The sequence below is a fragment of the Tachyglossus aculeatus genome, chromosome 14 (assembly GCF_015852505.1).
Source record: "Tachyglossus aculeatus isolate mTacAcu1 chromosome 14, mTacAcu1.pri, whole genome shotgun sequence".
Lineage (NCBI taxonomy): Eukaryota > Metazoa > Chordata > Mammalia > Monotremata > Tachyglossidae > Tachyglossus > Tachyglossus aculeatus.
In genome coordinates this window covers 42,432,805-42,446,731 of record NC_052079.1, presented here as the reverse complement: position 1 = coordinate 42,446,731, position 13,927 = coordinate 42,432,805, and the positions used below count along the sequence as shown (strand labels likewise).

Below are 13,927 nucleotides of genomic sequence, written 5' to 3'. Positions count from 1 at the left end.
TATTTTCATTGTCGTATTTATTGAGCACCTACTGTGTGCAGAGCACTGTACTAAGTGCTTTTAAAAATGCTATTGGCTCTCAATATGCGTCAAGAACTGTTCTAAGCACTGGGGTAGATACAAGGTAATCAGGTCAGACACAGTCTCTGTCCCACGTGCGGCTCAAAGACTACGTAAGAGGGAGAGCAGATATTGCAGCCCATTTTACAGTTGAGGAAACTGAGGCACAGAGACTTTAAGTGACTAGTCCAAGGTCACAAAGCAGGGAAGTGGAGGAGCCGGAATTAGAATCCAGGTCCTGTGATTCCCAGGTCCATGCTTTTTCCTCTAGGCCAAGCTGCTTCCCACTTAATAAACTTGAGTGAGTGAATTGACAGTGGGTTTCTTCACACCCCTCTAGTATTATGGTAAATGGACTGGTAAATTTAGGGCCCTCTGGGCTTATTTAAGTTCTTCATGCTTCCAAACATCACTCTACCCCAAGTTGGATAAAGTTCCATCCGGATTCCTTTCTGAAGTAACTGAATACAGGGTTACTTCAGAGCAACAAGGCTGGACTCCTGGGTTTCAGTCAGTCAGTGATATTTATTGAGTTCTTACTTTGTGCGGAGCCCTGTACTAAGCACCTGGGAGAGTACAATTCAGATTTCCTCTAAAACCTTGGATCTGGAGGCTCAGATTTTAGAAACTAACTCACACAGATTCTGTATGTGCGACTGGGATGATAATAAATCCTCATTCTCTATTTTTCTTTTGCCAAATGCTGGTGGAAAAGTGCTTTGAAATCCCTTGGATGGATCAAATCAATGATGTGTATTGAGGGCTTCCTGTGTGCAAAGATTAGTACTAAGTAAGCACTTAATTGATAGTCAAAGGAGAGTGGGTAGACATGTCCCCTGCCCACCAGGAGTTTACAATCTAGAGCTTACAGTCTTGGAGACTAGATGTAAAGAATTACTCTTAAGATTTCCATGTAGTGCCTTTATTCATTTACTGTGCCTAACATATTGTGACTCTTCATATGCATTAAATTGATAGTAATAATGAAGTGGCACTTGGGAAGCAAATCCTGTTGCAGAGATCCCCCTCTTAGCCTTTAACAGTCGAGTGTATGGGTTTATTATTGATGTCCATTTCCTCTGCAATGTGTTACACTCTGCCAGAAATCAATCAATCATATTTATTAGGTGCTTACTGTGTGCCAAGCACTGTACTAAGTGCTTGGGAGAGTACAGTATGACAGAGTTGGTATACACTTTCCCTGCCCACAGGTATACTGTCTAGAGGACTGTAAGATACTGAAAAACACTGCTTTAGTGTTGAGATATTTATTGTTTTTCTTTTCTTTTCCCAAACTTCCCCCTTTTTGCATTATAGTTCATATTGTCTTGAAGTCAGTGCAGAAGGCGTAACCGTGTAAATGAGTGCCTAAATGTCAGCATTGTGTACTCTGCTTATCTTTTTACATTTTGTGCCAGGTACATTTTTTCCATTTAAATAGGCCCTGGTTTTGATTCTTATAAGTGGTAACATTTTCGTTTTGCAGTAATTTAGTAAGCAAATTTTAGCTTAAAAAAAAACCTGGACTTTTGGGGCTATTTAGAATAGTTGTTAAACTTGTAAACCTGGAAAGCAGGCATATATAACTTTAACTCCTTTTCATTCAGAAATCCGAATTCAGGCTGGTAGGGGAAGGAAGGAGGTACCTGAACTTCATCCCAGAATCAGAGGTAGAATGTAAGCAGGTATTTTTAGCTCAGAGGGGCAAGCCTGCAAAGAAGGAAGGAATCCTTAGGTTGTCTTCTCTGACCTTGGGGTGGCATCTTTGACGCATTCTCTCTCTAGGTACCCCTGATCCTCTAGTCTTTTATACTGGGTATCAACTGTAACCCTGGTTGAAGAATGATCTTTTTAGTGGTATTTGTTAAGTACTTATTATGTACCCAACACTGTTATAAGCAGTGGGATAGGTACAGGTTAATTAAGCCGGACACAGTCCCTGACCCACATGGGGTTCACAGTCTAAGTAGGAAGGAGAATGGGTATTTAATCTCCATTTTACAGTTGAGGAAACTGAGGCACAGAGAAATTAAGTGACTTGCCCAAGGTCCCACAGCAAGGAGTTGACAGAGTAGGGATTAGAGCTCAGGACCTCTTACTGCCAGGCCACTACCCTTTCCACTAGGCCACACTGTTGTGATTGATATAGGGTTTTCCACCCTTTGAAGACTGCATCCTTGCCTGGCTCCTAATTGGTTCAGTGAGCCCAAATTAGGGATGCCATCACAGGATGGTAGGGTACTATGCTCTTCCTCATCCTGATGTCCATTTGCTGAGGCTCAGTGAACTGCTGTGTGAGAGAATGGGGCTGATACAGGATGGAAAAGTCTGAATTCAGGCAGCCTTTGTATGTGCTAACAAGCTGTTCTTAGGCAGTGTCCCTTAAAAGGTTCTTCTGGGACAGGACTGGTGAGGGACATTTGGATCCAATCCCTGCTAGGAGTAACAGTGTCTTTAATACTACTTTTGTCCCCCGGCACCTACAACATGCTTAAAATAAGCTGTACTGGTAAATATCTTCTTATTAGTGTGTCTGAGTGAAGGCTCTTTTTCTAAGTAGTCTTCTAATCTTCAGGTGTTCGTCAACCTGAAATTTGGGGGTTGTCTTCAAGGTGAGGAGTGGGAAGTATTAAGGTACTTGCCCCACACAGCTGTTTTAGATTAGTATCTTCTAGTTTAGAATTATTAACTATTTCCCATGATAACTGATGCCTCTTTAAATACTTTTCAGGCCCACTATCTAAAAACAAACTCAGTTATCTGAGAGAACTGAGAATTAGTAAACCAGGAATACTGGGAAGCATTTTTAAAAATAAATAGTGATGTAACAAACCTTTTCATTCTTACAGGTTGTCTTGGAGTGGAGTCGGGACCAATATCATGTTTTATTTGATTCATACAGAGATAACGTTGCTGGAAAGTCATTCCAAAATCGGTAAGATTATTTTGGACATTATCAAGACTTATGGGATCTTTGTGAATGTCTTAAAATAAACTCTATCCAGTAAAATGTGCAGTGAAACATGCAGTTCCATGAAATATTTCTTTGACAGTAGTTTTGGAATTTAGATTAGTCATAGTTTGTTCTCAGCCCAGAGCAGAAGACTCAGTACACAGTTTTCCAGTTCTTTGGAAAATGATACTACAGATGCCTGGAATCACCTGGGTTGGTCTCTAATTTCTGGAAAAATTCTTAAGGAGTTGCTAGGTGACTTGGATTTCCATTGGCAAAACCAGCAGGCCTGCATCACTACTACTGGCACTTCTAATAGTTGTCAGCCCTGAAGGAGTGAGAGTCTGGGCCATGAGCTCAGCCCCTAAGTCACCAGGTACCTGATGAGATTCAGTGGTGGATAGTGTGAGGAATTTGGAGCTAGAGTGGTTTGGGGAGGGGAGGTTTGAAAAAAGGGCTAAGCAAGTGAAAATTTCCATAGCTTTGGCCACTGTCCTCAAAAAAATGATTTTATAGCTCAGTCGGTCTTAAAAGATGCACTGTGTTTCAGATGATCACCCAACTCTGGCTTAAAGGCCTGCCTTCTATAAAAAATAAAACCTTTGCTCAGAAAGTAAGCCATTCAAGCTCTTTCAATACTGGTGGTGGTCTAAACTAGCTTCAAGATAGCACTAAGCCCCTGCCTGCTGTTGGGTAGGGACTGTCTCTATGTGTTGCTGACTTGTACTTCCCAAGCGCTTAGTACAGTGCTCTGCACACAGTAAGCGCTCAATGAATACGATTGATTGATTTTCCTCAGCTCCCCCTCCCTTCCTGTCTCAATTCGCTCCCTTTGCTCTTCCCCCCCTCCCCACCCCACAGCACTTATGTATATCGCTATATGTCTATAATTATATATATGCCTGTTTACTTGTTTTGATGCCTGTCTCCCCCCCGCCCCGACTGTAAGCATGTTGTGGGCAGGGATTGCCTCTATTGCCGAATTGTACTTTCCAAGTGCTTAGTACAGCACTCTGCACATAGTAAGTGCTCAATAAATACAGTTGAACGAATGAATGAATTAAAACAGAACTGTTTCAATTGGTGCAGTGGCACAGCAGCCTATCTTTGTTTTCTCTTGGGGAAGGAAAAGCAGTTTAACCCCATACTTCCCCTCTTCTCCCATCCAAAAGGTCAAGGATGGCTTCCAGGAAGTTACTGAGGCTCAACCCAGTACAGCTTCTTGGCCCCCATTTGTCCAAGTGATGATAGAGGAGTGAATGGTTTCTAGGTCAGTGGTCTAGGACTTTGGCAAAGCCCCCCAGCTCAGTTGGAGTCACCTTGATCACCAGTTCTATTTTAGGAATTTTGGCTGCTCTGGCAGCTGCTGCAGGACAATCCCAAGAGGCAGCAGGGGGATGTTAGTAGGACTGGGATTGGTAGCCAGGCTCTTGGACCGCCACCAATCGAGGATATTATCCCCAGGGATTTTACTCAAGACATATGGGAAGGCTGAAGAACCACAGATCTTGCCTATCTGCCATGCCCTTTCTGCGACAACCTCAGGAAGGGAGACCAAACATAGACTCGATTCTGGTGGGACCACTTGGCCTGCCCTGGATTTGGTTGCCAGACTGGGTTGAAAATACACTCTCGGAAAGTCTCGTGGATCACCACATTGATCTGGGCAGCATTCCAGGCCAAGAGCACAGGGAGTCAGAAGGAGTTGGGCTCAAATCCCGCTTCCGCCACTTGTCTGCCACTTAACTCCTCTGTGCCTCAGTTACCTCATCCATCAAAGGGAGTTTAAAGACCATGAGCCCCATGTGGGACGTGGACTATGTCTAAAGCCCCATGTGGGACATGGACTGTGTCTAACTTGATTAGCTTGTATCTACCCCAGCGTTTAGTACAGTGCCTGGCACATAGTAGGTGCTTAACAAATATCATTAAAAAAGTTTCTGTGCCTTTGAGAAAGCTGCCTCACAGCTCCTCTTTCCCTAAGGGGGAAGTGGCGTGTATTCAGGGATTGGCTCAAGCTGCTGCTTATTTCTGTTTTGGGGCCACAGTGATAAGGTCTTCTTTGCTGAGACAGTTTCTGATCGAAGAATAACAGCAACCACAACAGCTATCTACCATTTCATAGAGATGGATGATTTCTCTCTGTACCCTTTCCCCTCCCCAGTGCAGATGATACAAAATGATAGTTGGTTATGCAGATTGATATTTCAAATTGAAAAAATTTGGGTAACAAAAGTATGAACTGATAGAGTAACATTTATCTGGACAGATTTTAAAAAACAGTGTTGTTTGGTACTCACTATTTTAGTAGTGTTGGGCATGCTCTGCCCCTGAAATTGCCTGTTGAACTACTAAGAAAATGGTCCAGTTTTGGTTTGATTTACAACTATTGAATACACAATTACTATTTATGTTGAGAGTTCTGTGTTGATACTGTGTGAAAATCACATTTTCAAAAGGAAATATCATTAGGAGAGGAAAAACTGAAGTAAAATAAAAGGCTGATTTTATTCCTTGTTCATCTGGGTAATGATTAAATTGGCACATTCATTAGTGTCACCACTATTTTAAATCTTTGTCAAAGGGTGAATAATATGTCTTCAGTTTAATTGTAAATGTGCTTCTACTGGCTTAGCTGTTTGTGAACTTGGCTTCCGATCTGGTGGTTAGAATGAAGAATTCGGAGTCAGAGCCAGCAGATACTAATCTTAGTGAAACTGAGTCACTCTTTTGACCAAGTCACAAGATCTCCAAACGTTTCAATTTTTAAAAGCAGATGTTTAATAATAATAATAATAATGTTGGTATTTGTTAAGCATTTACTATGTGCCAAGCACTGTTCTAAGTACTGGGGTAGATACAAGGTAATCAGGTTGTCCCGCATGGGGCTCACAGTCTTCATCCCCATTTTACAGGTGAGGTAACTGAGGGACAGAGAAGTGAAGTGACTTGCCCAAAGCCACACAGCAGACAAGTGGCAGAGCTGGGATTAGAACCTGCGACCTCTGACTCCCAAGCCCGTGCTCTTTCCACTAAGCCACGCTGCTTCTTAAAGTGTTTGCGTGTTTAAAGTGTTCTCAATTTTCCTACGTCTTCCCCTTTCTTTAAAAAATGAATACTCTGGTTTTACTGAGTGAGAATTGGAGTATTTTGGGTTTTGTGAATGAACCTTTCATTTACAACTTTGATTCTTGTTTTAGAACTGGGTGAATCAGGAAAAAATGGATAAATGAGTGAAATCCCTTTATAAAAGTTTGCTTCAAAAGAAAATTGAGACATGAGTGGCTGAAGGAATATTGAAAGATTATCAAGAAGTTTTTATTTGAATTATACTTGTTTTTGAGTTCCTATAAAACATACTACACGTGCCCATTTTTTAATAGAAGCAGTTCTAGTTGGGGTTAAAACAGATAGAAAAATCAGAAGAAAAAATAAACTTAACTCTGCCTCTTTTTTGCAGCCATTTGAACAGTGGCATGATCAGAGTTAGTGGAGGTAAGGAATGCGCATGAAGGGAAAGTAGGAAGAGGTGCAGATGATAATTTTGCCACATACCCCTGGGTGTGAATGTGCCATGGCCCTATAGTGTGAGCATGCCACAACATTAGGGGAGAAGGAGGGCCTGTTTTGCCTATAAGGGCACGGTAAGCGTAACATTTATCACAATTGGTTGCTAGTTTAGGTTAGATTCATTTTAAAAATTCACAGGCTGTGCACGTCTGAAACCAAGCAGCCAGTTACCTTGATAACCAAGAAAGGCTGTTAAATCTTTATGATTCTTAAAAATCTTCCTATTTGCTTTACATATAAAATAACCCCAGTTTTTCAGCTGGTAATATGTTCATAATAAATTTGATCAGATTCCCAGTCTCCTCTTCATCCACGTCATCTGTGGGAGGAGCTACTGCCCTAGGTCCCATACATGGAAAGACATTTTTGCTCTGAGTAAGAGTGACTTAGAAATAGTTGAAAAAAGGCAGCGTGAAAAGAGAAACAATGTGGCTTAATGGAAAGAGCATGGGCCCAGGAGTCAGAGGACCTGGGTTCTAATTTTGGCACCATCACTTGCCTTCTGCAAGTCACTTAACTTCTCTGGACCTCAATTACCTCATCTGTAAAGTTGGGATTAAGACTGTGAGCCCTACCTATATGGGACAGGGAGTGTGTCCAACCCAATTATCCTGTATCTACTCCTGCGCTTAGTACAGGGCCTGGCGCGTAGTAAGTGCTTAACAAATACCATAGAAAAAGAAAAGACTTCTGAAATTCAGTTTTTGAAGATCCTGCCACTCTTTTAAGGACCATAGGTTTACATGCAGTTTGTCGGTGTCATTCCCCATTGTAAACAGGCCATATAGGTAAGTAAAAGTTTCACTGTAAATCCCTCCATGCTGCCCCCCTCCCCTCATTCACACCTTTCCTTCATTCCTAGGGCCTTTCCTGTCCCTCTGAACCCCAAATTTTGTGGCTGCTCCTTCTCCTGTCTTCCCACCCCTAGGCTTTTTTTGAATTTTTGGTCATAGTAGTAGTCTACTCCCCATCTAGACTGTAAGCTTGTTGTGGGCTGGGAATGTGTCTATCAACTCTGTTATATTTTACTTTCCCAAGAGCTTAGTACAGCGGCCTGCACACAGTAAGTGCTCAATAAATAGAACTGATTGATTAATAATATGAAGTGCTTACTGTGTACAGAGCACCATACTAAACGCTGGGAAAGAATACATAGATGGGAATTAGGCACTGTCCCTGGCCCTCGAGGGTCAGATCACAATCTGAACACTTATAAAAGAGGGAGAGGAGACTGGCAACAGATTCATAAGGAGAGTTGAAAGAAAGCACCAAGACAAGAAACAAAGATCGGTAGGGAACTGGGGCTAGAACAGTTTCAGGCTCTTCGCAGTTTGGAGTTTACTGTTGCAGCCCCATTCCCAGGGAATGCTGAAGCAGCAGCCACCACTGTCTCCCTGAAGTTTTGTGGAGGCAGTCATGACGGGGCCTTAGAATTGACTCCTGTGGCGTTAAGCGGTGGCAGCAGCGAGGGGTCTCCTAGGTTTTGGTGGAGGCAGTGAGGGCTCTTGAGGGGTCCAGCAGCAGCAGCCATGAGAGCTCCTGCAGGTTTCAGCAATGGTCCCTAGTAAGTGGCAGTGACAGTGAAGGCTCTCCTGGCTTTCAGTAGTGGAACCTATATATATATATATATATATATATATATATATATATATATATATATATAGTCCTAAGTGAGTTGCCGTAGGGCTGCCCATGTCAGGAGTTTAAAACCATGAGGGCGGGGGGGAGGAATAATCAGTCAATTGTATTTATTGAGTGCTTACTGTGTGCAGAGCACTGTACTAAGCGCTTATAGAATAGAAAATAGAATAGAAAATAGGAATAGAAAATGGGGGGCCAGTTTAAGGGTTGGGGTAGAGAAAAACTAGAAGAACAAGGGACAATCTTATGTTTTGGGATTTTTTTTGTTGTTTTTACGTGTAAAATGGGGTCTCAATACCTGTTCTTCTTTTCCATTTAGACTGAGCTCCACCTGAGACAGGGACTGTGTCCAACCTGGTTAACTTGTTCTTATCCGAGCACTTAGTGTAGTGCTTGGCACATAGTTGGCACTTAACAAAAACTACAGCTATTGTACAGGCTTTGATCTTACCGTGGCTAAACTATTGCGTCAGTTTCCTTGCTGGTTTTCACAGCCTCCTCCCTGCCTCCCCTCAAATCTATACTGCATGCTGCTGCACAGATCATTTTCCTTAAGTGTCACAGAGACCACATCTCTTAACACCCTATATTGACTTCCTGTGCTTCTTCTCAGCAAGCACAAACTCCTAAAGGTCAACTCCAAAGCTCTCCCCAATCTAGCTTGACCCTATCTGCTTTCTTCACCACTCATCCCCAATGGAGAATCAGTGTGGCTTAATGGATAGAGCAAGGGTCTTGAAGTCAAAGGACCTGGGTTCTAATTCCAGCTCTGCCACTTGCCTGCTGTGTGACTTTGCACAAGTCACTTCTCTGTGCCTCAGTTACCTCATCTATAAAGTGGGGATTAAGACTATAAATCCCAGGTGGGACATGGGCTGTGTGTCACCTGATTAGTGTGAATCTCTCCTAACGCTAAGTACAAAGCCTGGTACATGGTAAGCACTTAACAAATGCTAGTTAAAAAAAACAGCAACCACAAAAAAAACCAACAAATATGTTCTCTGTATTCGTCCTAAGCCATCCTTCTTGCTCTACCTCGCTTTTGCCTCATCAACTCTCATTCCCCCTATTAAACTGTTGCTCTGGTTTGGAAATCCCTCTCTCCCCCTCGTCCGCCTCTCCATCCCCCCCATCTTACCTCCTTCCCTTCCCCACAGCACCTGTATATATGTATATATGTTTGTACAGATTTATTACTCTATTTATTTTACTTGTACATATCTATTCTATTTTATTTTGTTAGTATGTTTGGTTTTGTTCTCTATCTCCCCCTTTTAGACTGTGAGCCCACTGTTGGGTAGGGACTGTCTCTGTATGTTGCCAATTTGTACTTCCCAAGTGCTTAGTACAGTGCTCTGCACACAGTAAGCGCTCAATAAATACGATTGATGATGATGATGATCTGAGAAAACACAGCTCTTCCCCCATTCAAAGGAAGGTCACCTAAAATTCCACCAACTCCAACACGGCTTCCCTGATTAATTTCCATATGTACTTGTGTACACACCCTTTAGCACTCATGCATATGTCTGCTTAATTTGACAGTCATAAGCATTTTTGTGTTTGTGTTCCCTGTTAATGTGTAAGCTCCTTATGGGCAGGGAACATTTCCCACACTTCTCTACTTCCCAAACACCTAGTATAGTGCACCACACCAAGTGGGTGCTCAGTAGATGATGCTACTTCTTATACCTAAGTCGAACAACTCATCAGTGAACTGTAACAGTTGCAAACTTATTTAGGCATGCATGGCCTAATGGAAAGAGTACAGAGGTGGGAGTAACTGGCCTGCGGTGTGACTTTGGGCAGGTTACTCACTGGGCCTCAGTTCCCTCATCTGCAAACTGGAGAAAAGATGGATTGTGAGCGTTCCCTTTTCTGTAAACTGGAGAGAAGATTGATTGTGAGTGCCAGATGTGAAAGAGACTTTATTAGATCACTTATCCCTTTTTCTGTACCATCCCTTGGCTCTCTAGCTGTTTCTCAGAGAAGCAGTGTGGCCCAGTGGAAGGATCATGGGCTTGGGAACAAGTGCTCTGCCACTTGTTTGCTGTGTGACCTTAGGTAAGCTGCTTGGCTTCTCTGTGCCTCAGGTACTTCATCTGTAAAATGGGGATTAAGACTGTGAGCCCCACATGGAACAACCTGATTACCTTGTATCCCCCCCTGCGCTTAGAACAGTGTTTGGCACATAGTAAGCACTTAACCAATACCATCATTATTATTATTTCTCACTTCCACTGGTCTTCTCTTCCCTTCTGTGTGCCTCTCTCTTCCCCCACTCTTCCAAGTGGCAAGTGAATAATAATCCCTGGCAAGCATTTTGACTTTTCTCATTATCCTTTTTGTCGCCATCACTTGTATTTGAGTGCCCACTGCGTACAGAACACTGGACTAGGCGTTTGGGAACATATGATAAATGGAGAAGGCATGGCCCCTGCCCTCCAGCTTGCAGTCAAATGGGGCAAGTAAGAACAAGAGGGAAAACAGTACCACCAGTAACAGCAAAAGTAAGCAAGAAGTGAATGAATAAGTGGACAGATAAGCAACTGTGTACGAAAGTGCTCAGGGTGACTGATGGGATGATTTGATTTAGGAGGTGGAGAATGCCCCCGGAGGAAGTGAGTTTTTTAGGAGGGCTTCTAAAGTAAAGACAGACTCTGATCTCACTAACTTCTCTGTGCCTCAGTTCTCTAATGTGTAAAATGGGGATTAAGACTGTGAGCCCCAGGACTGTGTCCAACCTGTTTAACTTGTATTTACACCAGCCCTTAGAACAGTGCTCGATGCACAGCAAGAGCTTAACAAATACCATTAAAAAAGAAAATTGAGTGGGGAAGGAGTTCCATGCAGGGCATAGGCTATGTTCATCATTCATTGGATTAACTTCATTTTTAAAAATTCTTTTTTGTGATAAGTGTAACCTCGTTTTCATTGGCTAACCAGTTTTTGGTTAGTGAGAGAAGTTTTTTGTGAATTACCCATTCTTGGTTTTTCATTCACGGGCAGGGAACATGTCCACTAATTCTGCTGTATTGTACTCCCCCAAGCCCTTAAATACAGTGCTCTGCACATAGTAAGCGCTTAGAACAGTGCTTTGCACATATTAAGCGCTTAAATGCCATCATCATCATCATCATATACCATTGTTTCATTCATTCATTTCATTAACTTTTTAATTCTTTCACTTTGTTATTCTAGTTTATTTGCTATTTCCGTAATTTTTAACTGTCTCATAATTTTCATTTTATTCATGACAGCTGTGTTCAGATGTAATTGGCTTATAAGATATGCTTTCTCATGAAAAAAACATTTCCCAATTTATCTCCTTTTTAATTTTTATTACTTTTTCTGTTATATCTGTCTTTGATCAAATGGCAAGAATCTGGCTCAGTTTGGATACAGAAGACCAACCTGCACATACATTCTCAGCTCATCTGTCAGTCGAATCGTTGTATCCCCTCTAGAAAAAGTTAATGTGTATTTACTACAAGCAAACAAATAAACAGCAGTCTCAGGCTGAATTCTGAATTGTTAGATAGTTATATACAAAACTGTCAAGTTTCCGTTAGAATTACTAGTTTATATAGGGGTTCACCATAAGATGTGGGGTTTTGGGGTAGGCTGAAGTGAATGATTAACTACCCCTAATAATTGCATTTTACCTAATTACATTTAATTTTCTATTTAAATGCTCTGATCTTCCCTCTCTCTTCAGGCCTAATGTTGTCTACACAGTTTTGTTCATTGTATTTAAAATATTCCATTTTAGTAAATGCAATTTAGGCATTTTTCCATTGGTTTTGACAATCTGTTGATTTTAATATTTTACTGTCAAACCTGTCTGGAAAGTGAATCCTCTATTTTGATATATTTCTTAGACTTTGTTTGCCCATGCCAGTTGACGTGGTATATACTTGGGTGAATGGCACAGATATTGAGCTGCTTAAAGAATTACGCCAAGTCAGAGAACAGATGGAGGAAGAACAGAAAGCAATGAGGTAAGGAAACATCCTGAAAAATGACTTTTAGTGCAAAAAGTGAGATAATCATATGCAAAAAATAGTGCTTACCCCTTTCCCTATTATTTAAATATTGAAATAATGAATTAGATTGAATAATATTGAAATAATATTGTAATATTGAAATAATGTTTGAAAAAGTCTTCCCATTGCTATTGTATTTTTTTAAGTTTTGTAATGAGTAGGAATAAAGCTTTTGTCTTTACATTTGCTATTAGTCTTTGCCATAATTGCAGTGGAATGATTCCATTTATAAAGACCGCTGCAAGCTTTCAGTTCTCTGAATTAAGATTGACCGTTGTTAATTATCTAGAATTAATTTACTTTTTTTTTTTAAAGAGAAATCCTTGGAAAGAACACAACTGAACCAACTAAGAGAAGGTAAATATTTTTAAGGAACAGAAGTTGAATTTGACTTGCCTCAAATATCTGATAGAGTGTGGAGTAGTATACTTTCCTAAAATTCCCCTTCCTCCAAGGAGCTTTTCCAGCTGATTGGAAGGGTGACTATGATGTGTCTCCTGACTTGTGATAATCATGACAGTGTTTTTACTCACTCTTCCCCCTTAATGTCTTGCCCTTTTGCTTGCAGGAAATACCACACTATCAGGAAAGAGTGTTAAAAGAGTTGTTTGGGGCATGAGGGCAGGGCAGATTTTAGCAATGAAAAGACAGGATCTGGTAACAGATTGAAAGAGAGAGATGACTCAAAGATAAAGCCAACCTTTAGGGCTTGTGCGATGGGGAGGATAGTGGTGGTGTTTATAGTGATGGGAAAGATAGCAGGAGGACAGAGTTTGGGTGGTAAGATGGATTCTGCTTTGAACATGTTCAGTTCGAGGTATCAGTGGGGCTCCCACACCTTCATTCCCTGGGAATAACAATATTATGCAGGTAAAATGTCTTGACTATTTAAATATAAAAATGTATAAAAACTATTGAAAATTTTTACTCATATCGTAGTTTGAAATGTCATTTAAACATAACTGATTTTCCAGGGAAATTAAACATTTCGTAATTCCTTTCCAGCGAGAAGCAATTAGAATGCTTGCTGACACACTGCATTAAAGTGCCAATGCTTATCCTAGACCCTGCCCTTCCTGCCAATATCAGTCTGAAAGACCTGCCATCTTTTCATCCGCCTTTGCATTCTGCTAGCAATGTATTCAATGTTGCAAAACCGAAAAACCCTTCAACCAATGTGTCAGTAGTTGTTTTTGACAACCCTAAGGACGGTAAGAGAATTTTCATTAATATTCATAGTTTTTTTCTTATTCTATAAATAACTAAGCATTACAGCTTTGTGAAGTGATAAACTCTAAATTTAAATAGGCGTTCCAAAAGGTTCCTGCAAACACGGCTTCACAATTGTTGATGATCTGGGAGATAAAAATATTTTGTCTGTCACTTTATGTAGCCCCCTTTTTTTCAGAGGTTATTTTAAAAGAAATTCTTCTTATCTTTGGTTTTTCTTTTTTAATAATAATGGTTTAATTGTGCTATTCTGTAGTCCTTATGAATGGCTATTTTCTGCAGTGTATTTGATGCACCCGCTAATTGAAAATTATATTAATATTTCAAATAATTTGGAGAGAGCATTTTTTTTTTAAAAAAAAAGGCTGCTGAAAAATAGCCTGACCTAGTGGAAAGAGCATGGACCTGGGAGATGAGAGTCCTGTAT

The 13,927-nt window shown here is 41.0% G+C and overlaps 1 protein-coding gene across 2 annotated transcripts in view; it reads left to right on the top strand.

Moving 5' to 3' along the window:
• Nucleotides 1-13,927, top strand: part of GNPTAB (N-acetylglucosamine-1-phosphate transferase subunits alpha and beta) — a 56,579-nt gene that overhangs the window by 9,976 nt on the left and 32,676 nt on the right. For both annotated transcript variants that reach the window (XM_038756478.1, XM_038756479.1), the window contains exons 2-5: nt 2,910-2,995; nt 12,106-12,225; nt 12,586-12,627; nt 13,276-13,481. In XM_038756478.1, coding sequence (XP_038612406.1) covers nt 2,910-2,995; nt 12,106-12,225; nt 12,586-12,627; nt 13,276-13,481 — 454 coding nt within the window. The remainder of the gene's footprint in view (nt 1-2,909; nt 2,996-12,105; nt 12,226-12,585; nt 12,628-13,275; nt 13,482-13,927) is intronic.